The sequence below is a fragment of the Macrosteles quadrilineatus genome, unplaced genomic scaffold, assembly GCF_028750875.1.
Source record: "Macrosteles quadrilineatus isolate MER2022 unplaced genomic scaffold, UCM_ALF_1.0 Scaffold_7__1_contigs__length_78375512, whole genome shotgun sequence".
In the NCBI taxonomy this organism is placed as follows: Eukaryota; Metazoa; Arthropoda; class Insecta; order Hemiptera; family Cicadellidae; genus Macrosteles; species Macrosteles quadrilineatus.
Genome location: NW_026542600.1, coordinates 22,746,385 through 22,767,152, shown reverse-complemented (window position 1 = coordinate 22,767,152; position 20,768 = coordinate 22,746,385). Strand labels below are relative to the sequence as shown.

General features: G+C 33.8%; 1 protein-coding gene across 2 annotated transcripts in view; it reads left to right on the top strand.

Annotated features, from left to right (window-relative positions):
* Positions 1 to 20,768, top strand: part of LOC128997883 (mucolipin-3-like) — a 41,705-nt gene that overhangs the window by 10,152 nt on the left and 10,785 nt on the right. The window contains exons 5-12 of one of the 2 annotated variants that reach the window (XM_054423661.1): positions 1,858 to 2,042; positions 3,535 to 3,631; positions 4,546 to 4,664; positions 6,401 to 6,550; positions 8,618 to 8,725; positions 10,436 to 10,558; positions 10,940 to 11,146; positions 12,768 to 12,922. In XM_054423661.1, the coding sequence (XP_054279636.1) occupies positions 1,858 to 2,042; positions 3,535 to 3,631; positions 4,546 to 4,664; positions 6,401 to 6,550; positions 8,618 to 8,725; positions 10,436 to 10,558; positions 10,940 to 11,146; positions 12,768 to 12,922 (1,144 nt within the window). The remainder of the gene's footprint in view (positions 1 to 1,857; positions 2,043 to 3,534; positions 3,632 to 4,545; positions 4,665 to 6,400; positions 6,551 to 8,617; positions 8,726 to 10,435; positions 10,559 to 10,939; positions 11,147 to 12,767; positions 12,923 to 20,768) is intronic. The other variant, XM_054423662.1, reaches the window with a different exon arrangement.

Genomic DNA, 20,768 nt, shown 5'->3' with positions numbered 1-20,768 from the left:
AACCTTAACTTTTGCAATAGGCTTTATACGGCTGCTTCTTGAAATAAAAAAATAAAATTTCTTTCTGATAACCCAACAAAAAAATCAACTAAAAAAAAACTAAATCATTAGTTAAAACGAAAAGTCAACTAAACCTATTAAGTAGCCTAATCATCTTTAGTTATCTGTTCATACACTGTATATCCTATCACTTTGATTCAATTCAGTCAGTAGCGTTCAGATAAGTTTCACTAACTTTGTTATCATCAGTTGTGTTTACTAACATGTTATTTTAAATAACCTGAAATGCTATTTTAGCCCCTTTCAAATACTGTAGAATAAATAAGTTGTAAGATGTTTATTGGAGTCAAACTGCTTTTTTCACAGTTTGGCCAAACTATTTCTTAGCCCTGACTCGGCTCTATGGTGGGTATGAAGGGGTCTACAATATTTTTATGTTTGTGCCCTATTCAAACCTACATATTATAGTAAAAAAGATTGAATCTGTCTCCTGAACTTCTGTCTACCTTGGGACAGTCCTGGGCCTTAAAAATTTGGCCAGTAGATAGAGGTTTAGGACACAGGTTCCATCATACACACTATAAGGCCAAAGTGCAGACAATTGAAGGCTTGTGTATAAATAAAGCCCCTGTCACACGGAGCTAGTTCCAGCAACTAGTTCTCGCTGCGAGAACCAGCAGCTTTAGTTGCTATTTCTCCAGCGCGCTAGAAGTCTTGTCAGACGAAGCTGGAGAACTAGCGCTACAACTTGCAAGGCTGGTGATGTAAGTGGATGTAACTACTAAAATAATGTTGGTATTAGAAGTGATGTTTTGTCAATGATCAACCATCATCGAAGTAAAAAGTGCAAGAAAAAAATAAAATATTTACATATAAACACTATTATTTTGTCTACTACGGGCATGTAAATTAACTTATTAAAATCGAATAAGTTGTGGTAGGCCTATAACAAAAGGACTTGATCTTTTATCAACATAAAAAAACACATTCATTTAGTTAATATAGGTGAGATATAACAATCGTAACGAGAAAATTACGGCAATGCATGAACAAATTTCTAAACATGAAATTTTAAATTTATTATAGATTTGTTTAAATGTATTAAATTAATTTAAATTCGTTTTGCTTATTGCGAGAACTAGCTTGATAATGTCAAACATAGCTGGAATGGTGCTAGAGACCACAGCTGGGTGGTCACATGACCTGATAGTGACTCTTCAAGAGCTTGTAACATTAAACTGTTTAAACCCTCCAGCTGCTGGAGAATCAGTCACACGATGCTGGTTTTCCGCTGGTTCTAGCTGCTAGTTACTAGCGGCGAGAAAACCAGCTCCGTGTGACCTGTCACACGGCTGCTTAAAGCTGGCTTAAAGGAACACGGGAAATTCCCACTGCTTTCTCAGTCCGGGTCGGGGAAAGAGGAAGGAATAAAGACAAATGAGGGAGAGTGAGTTAGAATAAGACTCACTAATCATGTGAAGAATCGCAAATCATGTGTGTATTTGCAGTGCCTGCAATATGTGTACACATGCTTGCCAATCCATGACTTAGAAAAGGGAAAACTCGTTAACAGTGTGTGAATATTTGTTGGTTGGTGTGGAAGTATTTTTTTTTCTTTTTGAGATGAGTTAAGAAAAAACTTAAAAAAATTGATTATTTTAAAAATTTACTGTAAAGTTGTCATATTCTCGTTACTATTATTCGTTTGTCTATAACTGTAATAAACAACCTGAGCACTGTTCTGGACAAACAACTTGCTCTGCTTTTGCTAGTACCCGCATAATTTTCACAGTTGAATTTTCTATAAACTATGTTGCTGTTTTAGTGATACACCATTAATTTCAAAATTTGTTTCAGACTGTCCATTGCTCAATATCTCAGATTCCAAACATTTCTCAAGCAAAAGCTTTTTTAAGGAGCACAATATCACCATAAACTTCTCAGCTCTGGTGAAGGCTTCCCTGAAGTTTGCTATAAAAACAGTCAACTTCAAAGCTGCTGGGCCTATCACTCCACCAGACTGTTACAAGTTTGATATCGAGGTAAATAGAAACTAGTGTGTGGATTGTGAAATATTGTTCACTTAAAAAAAAATTACATTTTAACTCTCAGTGAATGCTGTATTAGAATAAAACCATTTACCCTTTGAGGTAGGATTTTTTTTGGCAAATATAGGTCACCATTTGAGCAGTTGAGAAAATGGCACACGGCGACCTATACTCGCCATTCGACCGCAAAGGGTTAAAATCCTTACAGTAATTGTTTACCACAGCCATAGACCTAATGTTCTACGGTGGTCTAAAGACAGGGACGTACCATTACAGGTTAGACTGCATTGTAAGCCAGAGATGAGATAACGCAGGCAGCTATTTAGAACTAAAAATGTCTGCTACCACTGAGCTAGGTACTGAGATTGATATTGTGTTTCCGTCTGATTCATATTAAACCTTCAAATTATTAACTTTAACAAATCATGTTAGTTTTTTGCACCAGCCTCTCAAATATTTAGAATACAGGCTAAGTGAAATGAAAGAAACAGGTGGAATACATTTTTTACTTTCACCACACAAGTTTCATTAGTTCCGGGATTTAAAAATTTACTGTTGTTCAAAAGAGTAACGTTAATCGCTTATAGGTTATCATTATATTAACTCTTTGCTTTAAGTTCAAAGAGCATTTCTGTCTATCACTAAATGTCACCAGAGTACTGTACCAAGCCTATCAGACAAGCATCAAGGTTTTCCTGACAGATATTTACACTTGGTTGACCAAACATTGATTTTATGATATTCTGCATTAATTTTCTTCAATTTGGGTTTGTTTGGATGATTAAAAAACCTGATAGGCTATGTGTTAATGTTGTGCCTGGTTTTGAATTTGTGTTCTGTTTAAGAAGGCTAAAAAGTGAGTGAAATTGATAAATTGATGGATGATAGTCAAATTTTGTTAGATGAATCTGATGAGGATTATGCAAAGTTTGACGTGAAACTAAAACAACTTGATAATGAAACAATTAGATTTTGATGAATTTTCCAGAATTGCTTTACGTTAGCCCTTTGTTAGGTTCTAATGATACTGTTGCTGTTTGCCTTGTACGTAATTACGAATTTAAAGATAATTATTTTGACGGTACTATGGTTGGATTGACAAATCATTAGCAGCAATCTGGTTTTTAGATGTAGACATGACAAAATAGATAGGTCAGTTGATTGTTTATTTAAAAATATTTTGCAGAATAAATCTATGCTGTAAAGTAACCATAACTACATCAATCCTACTCCACCTTATAATTATAAACAAGTGCATTGATAAACAACTTTTAACCCTTTGTCAGTGTCTTTGATTTTAAAACACGATCGGTGACATACAGAGTTTGCTTTCCGGGTATTGAAACATTAGACAAACAATGTTTTTATACATATATTAATATAAAAACGTATTAAAACCAATCAATAAAATTGTACATGAAATCAATAAAAACGCTTACTTTACGCTTTCAATCTTTCAAATGTAACATTGTTTAAATATTTACAGATACTATTCAACAATGAAGACATGGATGGACAAATGGTGCTATCTTTGGATGCAGATCCAGTACGTTTGGTGTGTCAAGGGGATGTGGAATATATCAGTGAGTGCTAGGCACTACATACATATACTATATGAGTAGATTGGGGAGTGAGCTGGTCTACTGGTAGAGCGTGGGACTTCGGTCCTTGAGGTCCCGGGTTCAAAGCCCAAAGGTTAATTCTGAATGGATTTTATCTAAGTCTGAAGTAACATAAAAAATTATTCCGAGCTAGGACCTAAAAAGGAAACTATACAAATCACAAATTAGCTATGAGATAGGAAAATATGAAGATAGATGCTATGCTGTGACCCATTCTCATCGGTTATAAATTATACACAATATTCAATTCAATTACCTAAGATGGCCAGGAAAGGTGAGTGTAGAATGAAGTGGGATGATCGTTGTAGATCTGTAGATCTTGTAGAAACTGACTATGATTAGCCGTTTCTTAATCCATTTATTAAAAGCCTTATGACCAAGAACAGCTGGGTCCAATTTCGAACCATCAAAAAGCAACTGTCTTTTCTAAGAATTGAACCGGCAACCTTTGATTACTATAGGGGAGAGATGAGCACATAACAGTTACATGCTAAAAAAATACTGCAGAGTGCAGGGATATGTGAGCAGCAGGTTAAAAACTTAGGTTGAATACTAGTGAATCATGTTACGATTTATGCTAGCGGAAGGCAAGCTGAAATGCTACAGACGGTTGGTCATGTTTCAATATTCTGACAAATCAACTATCCTGTGGTTAAAGGGGTTACTCGCCTTTATAAAAACTGTAAAATTGTGAATTGTCAACTGCTTCATTGTACCAGGTTGTTAGATCTGCTTTAGTCCTCTGCTTGGTTGCTTAAATCTAAGATATGCAAGATATTTGTATTGCCTAGCAACACAAAATTCTGAAAGGGAGCTAGCATGTGATCTTATAAACTCATTCCACATAAATTCTTATTTGTATGCATAATTTTCAGATGACAATCAGCTAGGCTACTTACTACGCAGTATTCTCAACGTACTGGTCATCATTGTTTGTGGCACATCCCTCGCTCTCTGCTCCCGAGCTATATACAACGCTCAATGTCTAAAATTTGTAAGTTGCTTCTAACCGAGTCACCATATATGAAAGTTTCTTATAGTTTTAAAAGATGCATAGTAGAGGGTTGATTATCTAACCCTCGGTGTTGTCTGACCCTCCTTGTGGCATGACTGTACATCGTAGTAGGTACAACACAATTGTTTGGCTAGCTGAGAGGTTATAGTGCTTGCCTTCAAATCTAAAGGTCGCTGGTTTGAATCCATGCGAGATCGCTTCCAGACCCAGATGCCATTTCTCATTGGGCTGTGAATTAATGATGCTATAAAAAAAGGTCGACGTTAGGTAGTATTAAGACCAGGGTTTGGACCGAAAAAAAAATAAAAACACTTGATACCCACCAGGCTTCAGGTTCCTACTCTTAACTGTATTTTTTTTTTCAGACTAAAAAATATTTATTACCAGAAAGAAAAAGGGACTTGATTGTTCAGCAAAGTTGAAGATTTGGTTAGAAACATTTCAATGTATGTCCCACTCAAAGTCAAAATCAAACATGGACAGTATTAGTATACTAAAACTGCAAAAACGAGCTATAAGGATCATAGTGAAAATTGGTTATTGCAATAATGAAATTGGGGTAGACAAAATGTCAAAAGACAAATTTAAAAACTAGTTATTTTAACAGTTTATGCACAGTTTATCTTAGATACATCTATTATCGCAAAACATTATTAAGAAAACTCTGACTTTGAAAGTTACTTGTACAATATTAGATATAAAATTCATAATTTCATTGAAATATAAATAAACTAGTTATGAAAAAAAAACTAACTTTTGTAGGTCTGAAATTATTAGCTCTCACCAGATTCAATTAATGAAGAAAATATCACTAAATTAGTTTAAATACGAGTATAGTATAAGTCTCTCACTTGGAAGTTTTTCTTAATAGGGGAAAATTATCAGTAGTGGCTGAGTCATATAAATAAAAATCTGCCTAATTAGATGGACGTTTGAAATCAATCCTAATTATCAGAACTACAAATTGTAACCCTAAATTAGCTGACATTTTAAGTGACAACTGCAGTACTGTATTCTCTCTACTGTTCTTTATACTCTTTACACTAATTAATTTCTATATGGTGAAGTTTTCTTATAATCATTACAATAAAATCTTCAATAGGAAAGATTTATGTCATCCTGTGTTTTCATTAGGCCTTGTTATTTTAGTCAGTCAACCAGTTATAAAGGAATATAGCAAATACAAAATAAGCTAGAAACTCTAAAAAAAAAACACCACTTTACTCTTAATTAGTTAACGACTTTGTGGGTTTATGGGGGGGGATAAGCTCTTGGTGTTGAAATATGACGTCCGTCATAAAAAATTAAAATGTGGCTCTGGAGGAAAAAAGGTTGGAGCCCCCTGGTCTATATAACTGTCCATTTTAAGTTTTATCATCTTAAGTATACTTAGAAGGTCATATACAAATTATTTTATAGTATTTTTTACATTGTATGGAATTAAAATATAATTTTTTCTAAAATATGGGTTTTTTACCATATAGCCCACACAGCCTACACAGCATGTTCAACTACAACCTACACATATAGCCTAGACAGAAAGACCGTGTGCTTATCCTCAGGTTTTTAATTCAGTCTACCGGTTTAACTCTGTCTTGTTAAAATTGAGTAAACTTGAAAAATTACATATTTCCAGACGAAGCTCAGCTTTCAGGTTAAATTTAACTTAAATCTATGGAAAAGTGTGTTATAATTTTGAAAATTAATGATTTCAGGAAACCATGCAGTTTTTCAGAGAAGCATTTGGAAAAGAACTCAGCTTAGAAGGTAGATTTGAGTTTTGGAACTTGTGGTACATTATGATCATTATCAACGATGTCCTGCTTATTTTGGGATCTGCAATGAAAGAAGAAATTGAAAGAAAGGTATCATTAATCAACTATACAATTTTCTTTTTTTATTTCCTAAGCTTGTAGAGAAAGGGAACCCCAAATTCAATTAACTAATATTGTGCCAAAAACCCTTTAGATTTGTTCTTTTAAGTCTGAAAATAAACATTTATCAAACTATCTGAATGAACCCAAAAATGTATTAATATATATGAACTCACTTTAGACATTGTATGCACTGTATGGATGTAAACTTGTGAGTTTTTTTTATGAATATGGCAGAGTCCAGGAAAAATGTATCCAGGTCCTAGACATCTGTCAGGAAATTGTAGACCACTGGTAAACAAAGAACATTATTGTGATGTTGTCTTCATCTAAACTTCTAGAAAGTCTATTTCATAATTTAAAACATTTAATTCATGTAGGTATGAAGAATTTGTATACAATTATGAACTGATGGAAACATTTTCTTATGCCGTTTAGCTCTTTTAAATACCACATTATTTAAGTGACTGCTTTGCTCTAATCTTCCTTGAAATATTCAAATCACATTTCCATATCTTTTTCCTCATTACCTATCATGTTTTATTCCCGATTTCTGCAGTGTATATGCATTGGTTGCAAACCCTGTCTTTGCTCAGTAACTTCATGTAACATAATTACTGGGAAGATTAAAAAGTCAGTTTTACTAAAAAGCAATCAAGTAAATAAAAAAAATAGGGATTGTTTTGAATTCACACACTTGTAGTTAAATATTGAGGCTTGTCCGTGTAAGAATAAAACCTTGGGTTGTATCTTTGTAATTTAAAATATTTCAGTATGCCTATCTCTCATTAGAGAATTCATATCTAAATTTGATACCCTTATTTCCTGTTCCATTTCCTCCAAACCGATAAACCACAGCCCAAAACTCTGATATTAATATTCATTCCATATGAATATGTATGACTACCTCATTCAATAATTGTTCAAAACTTATCATGCTTTTACTATTTGGCATTATTATTTTTATCCAAAGTAGAGTATAAATTCAATTCAATTCAATACAAAATTCAATTTTCGTTGGCCATATAAAAAAATCCTTATAATTTTAATTGCCTATTGAAATATTTAAAAATAGGGCATTTTGTCAAACTGCTTATTGATCTACTGTATTAGGACAGGGCAACTTGCGTTTCAGCCATAAGCCTCTAGTAATTTACAGAATCACCAGAATTACTGTATAGGTGTCCATAGCAATATAACATCCAGCAAGTTGGAGTTAGTGCTTGAATTTCAGAAGAAGTATATTTTAAAATATGCAGTTTGAATCAGGCTCCATAACTTTAACAACATGACTACCCACAAAGATGTTTTTAAAGAGAGTTCATACATATCCTCATTCATATTCATAATTGTGTTTTATCATATTCATATTACATCTTTTATTGTTGAGTTATTTTATTGATTCGGCTACCTCTCTTGACAAAATTAGGGCCAAGGAGCTGAAAGGAAACAAAGCATATCACACATATTTTGTCCTAATATACTGTAGGTCTTCTTCAGAAAAACTCTATTGAAGATAAATCTCTTCTGTCTTGTATATCTTTCAGCCCCTGGACTCAGGTAGGGTAGCTGAACTATCTTGGCAGGTACACCGTTTTTTAGTACAGGTGTGTGATTGTTATTAATTGCAAAATATATTATTACTCAAGGATAACAGTATCTGAGTACTTATATGCGGCACGGCTGGACTAGTAGTTATAGTGAAAACTTCTGTCCTAAGGGCTCAAATTCAAATCTTGCCAATCACAAATTTTAGCTGTGTCAGAAATCATGACTCGGTAGTTCTAAACCCATCTGAAGGTTCAACTTTCAATTAAAGAAGGTAGTTCTATTGGGCAAGAAAAACTAAGCTTGTCCTAAACAAAAAGCCTTAAGATAATTTAAATTTTAACATCAATAAATGTTATCATGTTCAATAATTCTTAAGTGATTTAGAATGTAACTTAGTTATTTGCTATTGTGTTGAAAAGATTTCAACACAATAGCTAAGAGATTTCATAACTTTTTTTAAGTTGTAAAATCTCTAAATTTTAATATATTCAACCAAATTTTTTGCAGCAATTCATTGGGGACCAATGGAACACCTGCAGTCTTCTTCTTGGTACTGGAACCTTACTTGTGTGGTTTGGAGTTCTGCGTTATCTTGGATTCTTCAAAACCTACAATGTACGTTGTAATCGTAGAAGAAAATAAATTAATATTTGTTTTGATATGATAAGCTAAATTACAGACAATAGATGAATTAAATAGATCCATTTTGCCCAGTTGTGCACTTAAATAATGAAAGGGGATGCATTTCCTTCCTTTGACTCCTCATCACTAATGTTTTGGATTTTTGTCCATGCACTACTATTCAGCACACTGATTTTATATTCAATTATATTTTATTTATTAATATTATAGTATAAATATATAACAAAAATATTATGTTTCCCTAATTCCTATAACATTTTGAAGTAAGCTCACTTAATTAATACCTCTTTAGAGTAAATTTTGTTTGCAAATCAAACTTTTTAAAAAAACTTTTAAAAAGCTTTTTCATAAAACAAGTTTATAGAATAAAGTAGAACCAACCCGACAAGCACCACAGTATAATACAAGTAGAACAAGCAGCTGGACAAGTATAATATCCGAGCTCGAAATAACCAACTCTTTGGTATACACAGACTTCGGTCAAGTCCAATTAAAAGTTATACATATCTATAGAGGTGTGTAAGCGGCTAAGTTTCACCTACAAGCTTAAGAGATCAAACGCCAAGTCTGAAAATCAAGATCGAGCCTAGCTTTTACAATCACGATGTGATCTTGACTAGTCTGCGAAGATCGCGCATTAAAAAATTCACGGTTTCACCACGACCGTAATGACTAGAATAAAATTTCAGTGATCGCAGGAAACTATGATGATATTTCTGAAACCGCGGTAGATGTTTAATACCCTGACGAGACTCCGGAGATGACAATGATGTCTGCACAACCTCTGCTGGAAGACGATAATGATGACCAAACAACAGCAGGATTTTTCCAGACTTTTGTCGTGATTGTGAAAGACAATGCCGATGTCTACACAACCCCGTAGGCATTCAGGATTTCAGGATTTTGTGGTGATCGCAGAAGACGATGAGGATTTTCCATGACTCTGGGATTTGTCCACGATTTTTATGTGATTGCGGGAGACAATAATTTCCATACAACCACAGGAGATTTTCAAAATTTTGCTGAGATCAAGGAAGACGGTAATGATTCTTCCATGACTGCAGGATTCGTAAAGAATTTTGCAAAGATCGTGGAAGATGATGGTAATTTTTCACTAACCACAGGAAATGATCACAATTTTGCCGCAGTAAAATTATGTCTTAGCTACCGAACTTTTGTTTGTTAAAGGTAATTTCATTCTCACTTCGTCAAAAAGGTGCTAGATCCTGTATTATTCATCTTTTAAAGTTTTAATATAAATTAAATAATTGTCTAGGACAGTGTAGATGCAACGGCGGTGACGCGTAGAGATGTTCCAAATAAGGCCCAGTACTCAGGGACCTGAAATCATGTAGATCTTATTCATATGCAGTGGTACCAGTGCTTTATATACGGGCGTGATGTGACTGGAAGACCTAGGCACAATCAGAATAAGTCACTTGTAGGCCTCTCTGCTTCGCAACTGGTCAGATCTATCGTGGTGGCAACAGATTTGTGTCTCTCTGAGGTGATGATTTATTTGAAGTCACCCTAGGGATGTACATACAAACGGGACACGACTAAGAGTCTTCCCCATGACAATGCACTTGGCACTCAACAATATCCATGTATGTTGCACTAAATGCACTTAAAAAGTGTGATGATGAACACCAGTCTAAATACCAACTGTAATTCTATTTGCAGGTTGTGATATTGACATTGAAGGCAGCATTCCCTAAGGTCGCCAGATTCCTGCTGTGTGCAGTGCTGATCTATGCGGGCTTTACATTCTGTGGCTGGCTAGTTCTAGGACCTTATCACATGAAGGTAACCAATCCATTAGGCTTTGTCATTGATTCTTCTCTCTTCAGATAATTGTGTGTTGTTAGCTCTAGTGTTCTTTAAAATGTACAATACTGTGGCCGAGATTTGCTAGATTTAAAATATTCGGCTTTAGCTAGTTTCTGTTGAGTTATGTTTACATAGCTGTAAGTGGAAGTTTGTTCATGTTACTCTTGATGGCCGATACATCAAGCTTTGATACTTGAAAGAAAAACAATACATTTCACATAAAGAGATAAAAAAAAAAAAAAAACGTTTAACTTGAACTGTCAAATGCAATGTACTGTAGGGTATAAATAAAAATTTTTACATTTTGTTAAAGTTGTCAAAGTTGAGAAGTATACCTACGAATGTTTTACTTTTCAGTTTCGCTCACTGGCTAGCACCTCAGAATGCCTATTTGCTTTGATCAACGGAGATGACATGTACGCCACCTTCTCCATGATGTCTTTCAAATCCTCAATGCTTTGGTGGTTCAGTCGAATCTACCTCTACTCTTTTATCAGTCTTTACATATATGTCGTGCTCAGCTTGTTCATATCAGTCATAATGGATGCATACGATACAATCAAGGTAAACAAATATGAATTTGTATATGTGAATTTTTGTGTTATTCAACTTGGTGAAATTTTTCTTAGCTTTTGCTGTATTGCATGTCTAATTACAAACAGGTAGTTAACAATTTCAGTACTTTGGCTGTTAATTAATTCCTTTTGATTTTTTTGATCCACTCTTTGACTAGTATGTGTACAGTAACACATCACTGTCTTCAGACCACCACATAGTTCAGTGGTCTATGGTTACGGCAGTTGAGCTTAACATTTCAGGATTTGAGTTCCAAGATTCAAAATTTCTGGCGTAAACTGTCCCCACAAAGCACCTATTCTGTATGTTAAACAGTGATGTAGGTAAGCCAGTGATGACTGCAGTGTAGTGTAGTCACTCAAGTTACCAGGAGCAATGGCCTCCTCCCCTTCATCATCTAACATTTCTGTACATCCCCATTGAATTGACTAGTTTGTACCTGTGAAGTCTGAAAATTTCTGTGATAATAGTTCTAAACTGAAAAAGAATACCTAGAGAGTGGCCCGAAACACCAATTACAAGTAAACCCTTATCCTTCCCATCAAGCCTGTTTATCCTACATAAACTGTTATAGTGTATAAAGCTTTAGTTACTTTATTTTATAATTGTTTACAGCATCCCAATTTGCCAAATACAAATCACCTAAAAGTACTTTATAAAGTAAAAGGTGGTCCATAAATAACGGATCATTTTAAAATATGTCAATCAGCTGTCGTTACTCGTACAATTTTCATTGTATTTGAAACAACAAATGTCATGCCATTTGAGTAATCATGGATTGTTGGACCGTACAACGAGCCTTTTGCATTGAAGCCTATTTTAAAGGGCGCCCCAGATGGTTCTTGCCTTCAATCTTTCGCTGAAAGAGTCTTTGACAAAACACCAGACGTAATCTAGGGTCACCTCGATTGAGCTTCTGTGCAACAACCAGTTTGTAGGGACCATGCAAATTCAAATGGTCATGTAAAATACGATGTAAACTGGTCCTAGAAACACCTAAAGCAACAGAATGTTTTCTTGTTGAATTTTTGGACATCGGAGAACTATTGCTATGTTCTCATCTGTACATACAGACTTTGACCTCCCCGGAAGTTTATTCTTGAGAACAGGTCCCTTAGTTCTTAAATTAAACACCCACCTATAGATAGTGTTCTAAGAGGGAACTGCACCATGACTACGGCCGTTGAAATGATTTTGAAATAACCGCTGAGTTACAATCACAGACTCGTTATTTTTTAAATAGGCTTCAATGCAAAAGGTACGGTACGTCCAACAATCCATGATTACTCAAATGGCATGACATTTGTTGTTGTTTAATAGAACAATGAAAATTCGACACAAAACAACAGGTGATTGACACTTGTTTTAAAATGATCCATTATTTATGGACCATCCTTTATTCATTGTATATGGAGGTTCCAATTCAAATTATGTTTCATTGTCAAGCCTACAAATTTTGATTTGTTTGTTTTACTTATTACTTTATTTGAGCCAATATTAAATCACTGGATGGACATTTTTCACACTAAGTAATTTTAAGTTAAATAAAATGATTTTTCTTTCCTCTGAATGTTTTTCATGGAGTGATCAAAGATGTTTTGTTGTACAGCTGTACTACAGAGACGGTTTCCCCAAGACAGATCTACAGAAGTTTGTTGCCGAGTGTCGTGAAGATCCGACCAGTGGCGTGTTTCGTTCCCTCGGTGGATCCGAGAGTAGGTCGTCTCTGCGTGAACTGGTAGATCGCTTCTGTTGCTGTCAAGTGTGAGTCTGTAGTCTAGTTCTGCGCACTCTGTGATACTACACTAACCAAGTGTGACTGATCAACAATCGACAAAGTTAATTAGAACAAGTTACCGAGAAAAGATTCTCGTTTCATCACCTGTGCTATGTATTATTGAATTTGGTTTAAATTATTTTAACTGTAACTCTAGTTTGATACAATTATTATTGTGAACAGAAAGCTAAAATTGTCATGAAGTAATTACTGGACTTTGTGCCAAGAAATATTCTCTTATGATTTTAAAAATTAATCAAGATTGCTATTCTGTCACACTTAGTAAAATGTCTCAGACAGCTATGTTTTAAGCTCACAATATGTGTATGACTTTATAGTCTATGCTAGGATATTAATGGAACTGTAAAGACTGTAAACTGTTATCTAGCTTTAAATACTTACCTTTTTAAGGTTTTGTTACTATAATTCCAACATCAGGCCTGATAAATACCGTGACCATAATCTATTATATACTCCACACCTCCCAAATAGGTTGTGAAGGTGATCAAATTTTAGAGGACTAAGATACTTCAGATTTATTTTTAGCAGATTTTAAATGTTTGACAAACGTTTTGGAGCTAGAATAAGTATATTGGCACAAACATATTTTTTCTGCATTTATATTTAACCGATTGATCAGGATTTTTCCACATTCTTGTTAAAATAATAATGATAAATTGAGTATAGTAGGTATGTATGGTTTTAAACATAACATTCTCTCAATATAATTGTATTACTATTGCCAAAAATTACCATTCACACAACTGTCTAATATGTTTCAATTTTAAGATAAAATTGATGGAAACTTCTTTTGAGTCTACTCTATGTATTAGGAGGTAAGAAATCTCTTCCTGTTATCAAGTGATCCTATATCTACATTTTCTTAACTATTGTACGTAACCAAACATTGTTTTTTTCTTTTTAATCTGCCTACACACATAGAGCATAGAATAATACAAGATAAAACCCAAAGAATACCCCCGCCGCAACAAACCTGCAGACTAAGCGAATTTCCACCTACCCGGCTGGATTGCTTCTATAATAGTCCCTAAAAATTGTCAGATTTATTTCCTATTTAAATATCTTTAATTTTAGTGAGTACTTAGGTTTGCTGCTACAGGGAAGATATTAAGGTTTTTTTGAAATGTTGATAGCTTAGTATGAAATAAACAAAATTGCTAAATTTGATTAAAATATTTCCATAAACAAGCAAACTACAACAGTTTATTTATTCTCTATAAGAATAACATGGGAATTTTAAATTTACTTTTTTTTTAATTATCTCAGTAACCGTTAGGCATACAACAACGCTTCATCATACAAAATTATTCCTTTTTTAAGCTCTACAAAATGGTTTGGAGAGAAGTTATGAAATATTGTGTTTTTAGGGCCAAAAAAGGGAAGAATCAATTTTTACCCCATAAAACCTCCTGTAAACCCCCGTTCCGATAGTCCGATTATGCTAGTTCGGGAACTCTTTCAAATAAACGTAGGTACCACGTTTACACGTTTGTACCAAATTTCATCAAAATCGGATCATTTTTGCTCGAGTTATCACGCTAACGGACACACACACACATATATTTGAATTTGAACGGATGGTGTTTTTGGCCTCTGGGGACCTCAAAATGAAAAAGTAAATCGGTCCCGGGTCTAGGTCTTACCATGAGACCTATGGTAATAGCTTATTCCCTAAATGGAAAATTCGCTAAAAATACAACACAATGAAACTAAAATGAAACTTGACTATTGGCTAATGATCAGGCCAAAGGTTGGGTTATATAGCCTAATTAAATGATGTAAATATCAAATATAGGGTTACTTGATAACGGAAGGAGTTTCTTTACTGCCTGAAGTATAGTGTGTTTGAAGCATTTAAGTAGACTAATTAGAAATTCCATCCATTTTACCTTAAAATTTTAATAACTATCAGTTACATTCGTGAGCTATACTAATGTTTCTTAGCCAAATTAAGGAGTAGTTAAAAAGATGCTATTTACAGATCTGACTATATAAATCGAGGTATGGGAAGGTAAACCTGTGTTGAATAAACTTCTTCACTGTTTGTTAAAACGTCTGTGAATCGTAATGTTTATTTGTTTACTTAGTTCACTTCATGGAGTTAAGATTGTAGATCCAATGACTGATACATATTTAATAATTATAGATTAATCAACATATTATGTTTGGGGTGAGATGGGTGAACATGGTTTTTGTTTTTGCGTTCGTTTTATTGGTCCAAAAACTACCTTTCTCAAAACCAGCATGATTATCTACACCAGAAGCAACATGATTTAGCAATATTTGATTTTTGAATATTCATGTCACCTACAAAATGTAGTTTACCCGTAACCTGCACCTTTACTTTGGTTAGGGTCTTAAATCGGAACTACTCTAGTTGGCTTCAAGGAAAGTTTATTTTTAACACACCATTGCAGCACAAGATTTCATATTGTTAGATAATCACCGACCAATCCTGAAATGACAGGGGCAAGATTTTGGTCATGGATGGTGAGAGTTACTTCTCAATGTTTATTCTTTTCAGCAGAGCACGTGGTTCAAGCTTGGTTCTGTGAATTGGAGATCCCCTCTAGAAAAGGCCAAACGGCAGTAAAAAATCTGTTTCCAGCAATACAGTATTGCTTACGTAGATATCTCGATTAAATGTTTAGTGGATTTGTCCTGGACTACCTAACACAAAATATCAGTTGCCCATCCTCTCCAACATCAAGCACAAAAAACTCATGGCTTTGCTGTTGACATTCAATCTCCCAGGCATGGCCTCTGCCCTGGAGTAAGGTTCAGGCAACATCTCTAATCCTTGGTTAGCTTAGCGTGTAGTGGAGCTTAATGTGACAACAGTGGAGTGGCAAGGCTAGAGCGTAGCTGAGCAGGTGTAGGTGTGCCAAAACATAGTGGAGTGGGGAGTGTAGCTGGTCCCCAAGGCGACACGCTAGCCTCTACGCTTGGATATTCCACCCCGATTTCTGTACCTTGAGGGTTCAGTCGAGAGTCTAGCCTCAATGGTCAAACTGACAACGTACATGGTTTAAAACGTAGTTTTATTTTGTCAGTTCCTGAAAGGAATCATGTTTTGAAATAGGACTAATGCTATTACAATATATAACATGATAATATATCGTTTTTCTTGTCAAAAAGTCAAACTCTCCTTAAATGACACATTAAAAATATGAAATTTATTCTGTAAACAGTTCTTATATTTTTTCACAATAATTTGAAGTTTCTAGAAATGTTATGCAACTTTATTATTTTAAATATTTAAGCACTTGTATAGCCTAATTAATGACTACTTTGCTGTTATTTACTATTTTCCCCATTAGACTTAATTGATTGCATTACAAAATCAGTACAATTCATCATCATATTAGGATAAATAAGGTTTTTATTTATATTCAATCAAAATTAATGTAATTTAGCTTCTTGACTTGCTACCGTTGCCATTATGTGTATGTCAAGCGCCGATACCATTGGGGGTAAAAAAACTCTCAGCTACGCTCTTTGCTACACCATAGCTCCACTATGTTTTCAACCTTAGTGTTCGGAAACCCACTCAACCTTGAGAACCTTAAACATTTTGTCAAGCATAAAAAATCCTGGAATAAGCCTTGAATTTTGCAGTCAAACCTTAAAAATATGGATGGGTTGATTCAAATTCTCGATTCTACAAGACTTTTGACACCAGTGGTATTGGGGAAAGGTAGATTCTCAATACTCTGAAACCTGGATTTTTTTGTGAATTGTGACCATCTACTGCGATCTTGACTAAGCAGCGTAATGATCATCTGCTTTCACGATTGCGATGACATCATGAATTTTATATCAGACAAGCTTTACATACGACTTTCACAGTCACTTTAACAATACAAGATTTCAATCTCTAAAATGCCGGAGACATTAGGAATATTTGGTTGCACAATATTCTCAGACCCTCTCTTCGATTTGCTCAATCAAAAGCTTGGCTGGGCTTGATCATAGAGCTGTTGGCAGCTAGTACTTTAACTTGGTTAGGAATCAAAATTATATTTATCTTACTGGAGTCAATCGGCTACTTGCCCCAACATCGGGAAAATCACTGTGGTGTCCTTGTACTGCTCCATTTGTCTCATGTCCACTACAACTCGCTGCAATGCAGTAGGTATTATGCCCATACCTGGCTTAACAGCATTGAAACTTATCAACGTCATAGAAGTTTGAAAATATGATCATGAATAAACGTTGATTTTAATTTTTAAGTTCGAGTGGGTACCCTGTGGTGTCTGGAGTGAGATTTAGGTAGAAACATAGTGGCTGGCTTATCGGGTGGTTTACTTGCATGGCTTCTTTCTCTAGTGCAAGATCCATGCACGGCCTAAGGCAAGGCTCAAAAATGGTTTCTAGCTCTATTGTGGCTTACATGCTTGGCTAATTGTTCTAGTATTACAGGTTTAGTCTTTCCAACAAGTGCAAGTATGCTAAGGATCATCATGAATTGCTGGACAGTCAAATCACTTAAACTAAACATTATTTGAATATTTTACTGACGTGATTTTTTGTATGGTAATAATCTTTTTCACTCAGTGCTGTATAGTTTGTGTATATGAGTAAAAGAGAGAATTCTATGAGGAGTTTGTTCAATGCAGTCTTAAAGTCCATTTGTCTCATTTTAGATTTTAACTACAAGTTGCACCTTTCTATTTAACAAAATTCTTCAACACATTCCATTTTTCATAAAAGTTAGGTTTTTTAAGCTTTTATAAGTTTTGTTAGGAGTTGGCAATCAATTGATTTATTTAAAAAGTTCATTCTGTTTCTCTATAATCCAACTAAATCTTATGAAGCTAGAAATATAATTGAAATAGCTCCATTGGGACTTGGACATGTTTTGAATCCAAGCAACTCTTGTGAATTAGGGCCTAAAGCAGTCTTATGCACAATTCCCCACTTAAAAATAATCGTTGTAAGTAAGCATATTTTTAGTCTATAGATTTGTTTTTCATTTAATGATTTTTGTTATATTTACATGGATTTTATAATTGAACAACAACACTTAATAACACAATCAACAATACAGATGTTGATGGGAATTGGCAGATTCAGCTAGCTTACCAGAGGAAACTATAATTCGGCGACTTAAAGATACACACAAAAATCATATAACATAAAATTGATATTTCGCCAAGTACATGTATGTATTCAGAGTATGTCGATTTATTACAAGTGTCAGTCTAAATATATATAAAAATAATTTTAATCAGTTGAAATCTTCAGTGTTGCCAACTTTATCCTTTTTTTGTGTAACTTAAAGAACCTGAAAGTATCAATTGAGCTCGGGTAATCTTAGGCTACTATACTAAAAGAAATTAAAATAAAGTCATCAGCCACTTGGTTTTTCTTAAAAGTAAAAAATAACAAATTTTAGCCAATAAATATTAGCAGCATTCTTTAGTTTTAATACAGCTGGCAACTCAACTGTTACCACTAGTCCATTCTTGCTTAGTACTTCTTGGCAAGAGTGAATGTCATATGTTACATGTATCTTTTGTTATATTGTGATCGAGGTCACTAGTTCACCATATAAAGTTCCTATTGTATAAGTAGTATTTCACAATAATTATTTGAAGAAATTTGTGTGGGGAAAATGAGTTTTTACTTTGCGGAAATACATTTTAGAAGGTAGATCTGGTATATTTAGTGTCACTAAAGAAAAATGTCCTTGGGCAAAAATAATAATTCTTTTACTGATGAAAAAAACTTTGAACTCAAATAATAGTTCAAAATTATTAAAAGGTGATTTATAGTATACAACCAGTGCATATTTTGGTTTGCCATATTTGTTGGGGTAGGAAGTTTGAATGTTACAGAGGGTATGGTATTGTCTCCTAACTGGGTGTGGTTATACAGAGTGTTTCAAGAAATAATGGGGCAAATTAAACAGGTGTATTTTTGTTTGTTTTGATCAACACAGCTGTCAACAGCAAACATGGCAAGGGTATGTTTATCAGTTTCTTTTGATATTGTTGTGTTTTGTCTTGATTACTTGATTAAGTATATCAAACTTGTTTATTAAATAACTACTACTAAGCAATAAATGGGTTTTGTAAGTTAGAGTTTGCTTGAACCTAAGGTGTTGTAGTTGTTCAATGAAACTTCCTCATCCAACGCATTTTACAATGCGAAGTGTCCTTAAAAAAATTTTTTTTAATGTTTAGTTGAACAGCCACAATAGCTTAAGTTCTAACAAACTCCGTCTAGTTTAGTTTTGCACCATTACTTTAGAAACACCCCTTCTGTCCTATGTTACTAATTGCATAGGTGGCTTTTGGTTGACAAAAAATTGTAAATACAATAATTAAATGTAAAATTAAATTTTAGATCTCAACTCAACTTTGTGCCATAATGTCGTCCTAAAAGGTTCAAAGTACACGATAAGGTCAAGTGAAAAAGAATACAATTGTGTGAAAGAAGATTTGGCAATACGTAAATTATAATAGGTGATTAAATCTCTTCAAGTTTTAAATTACTCATGAATAGCATTATATCCCAAACCTCAGGGTTATTTATCGAGAAATTGTTCTTAAAAATATATTTATTTGAAGTGATTGGTAATGAGTTTGAAATAGCTGCTTCTGTTTAGTAAGTTTAAAACAAAAGTATTCGGGGAAAGCATGACAAATCTGTAATTTCAAATATTAAATTACTGTTCCGTAATTTAATTTAGAAGAGATTACTAATTCGTACATTGATTGCTTGGGACCAAAATGAAATATTTTCTATCACTCGTAGTTCTCATAGTTTTGGAATAAAATGTTTCGGGGCTGAACGGAATTATTAAATGTGATTAGCCAAAGAGTAACATAACTTGTACAGCTTATAGATCTTTCTGAGATAATTTATACACACTCATGTGTGTGGATCTCTTTAAAATGTTAGAAACAAGTATTTCAATGCAGTCTCGCTATAGGGTTTTTTACCATTCAATAGTACAAAATGGTGCTTTAATTTTTGTACAGTTGTTTTTCTTTTATCTCAAAAGGGAAAAAGGCAAAATGTTTGTATTTAGTTATAATCTACTCTAAATATCCACTTCAGCATTTTTGGATTAATTATTTACAATGTAAGCTATTTTTAACTTTTGGTGAACAGTTGTTATTTTGCTCGTTCGTTGTTAATAAAATTGCAAGTTTATAATGGGGTATTTGCAAAGTGTTTTCAATAAAATATTGTAGGAAAATGCATTTATCTAAAGTCAAATAATTTTAAGCAACCTGGTACCGGGTAACTGATTTTATAATCTAGGATCAAAATTTATTGCATGTACCGAGTTGAGGACTATTACAATTTATCAGTATTTTAAAAGATCTGGCAATTATTTAGTTTTGAAATTTAAAGGTCAGTGGAGTAATTTGTGTGGTTATGTTGTATAAGATTTGCTTACTTGGCTTGGTGAAAATCACCCAAACGACAATTTGTGTGCAACACATTGTATGTGTTGTATGTTGCTTTGCAATTTTGTTTTAGAAATAACTGAACAACAGTCAAACTCTTTGATTTATATCTATATATAAATCAAATATTTTATTTATATTTTTATTCTGTAATAAAAATTAAGACGTAATATAATAACAAATAAATAAAAGCAATAGACCCCCAAGCCCGTATTAATATTGTTGATTTCTTGTAATCATAATGATTCACGTTTAAAATATTTGAATAAAATAAAATATATTCTTCACCTACTTATATTCAATCGTTATAATCATGGTTTGATCAACATTGTTAAACATGTAAGTTACCGTTTTCTTCTTGTTTCTCAAATCTTTAAGTTACTGTTTA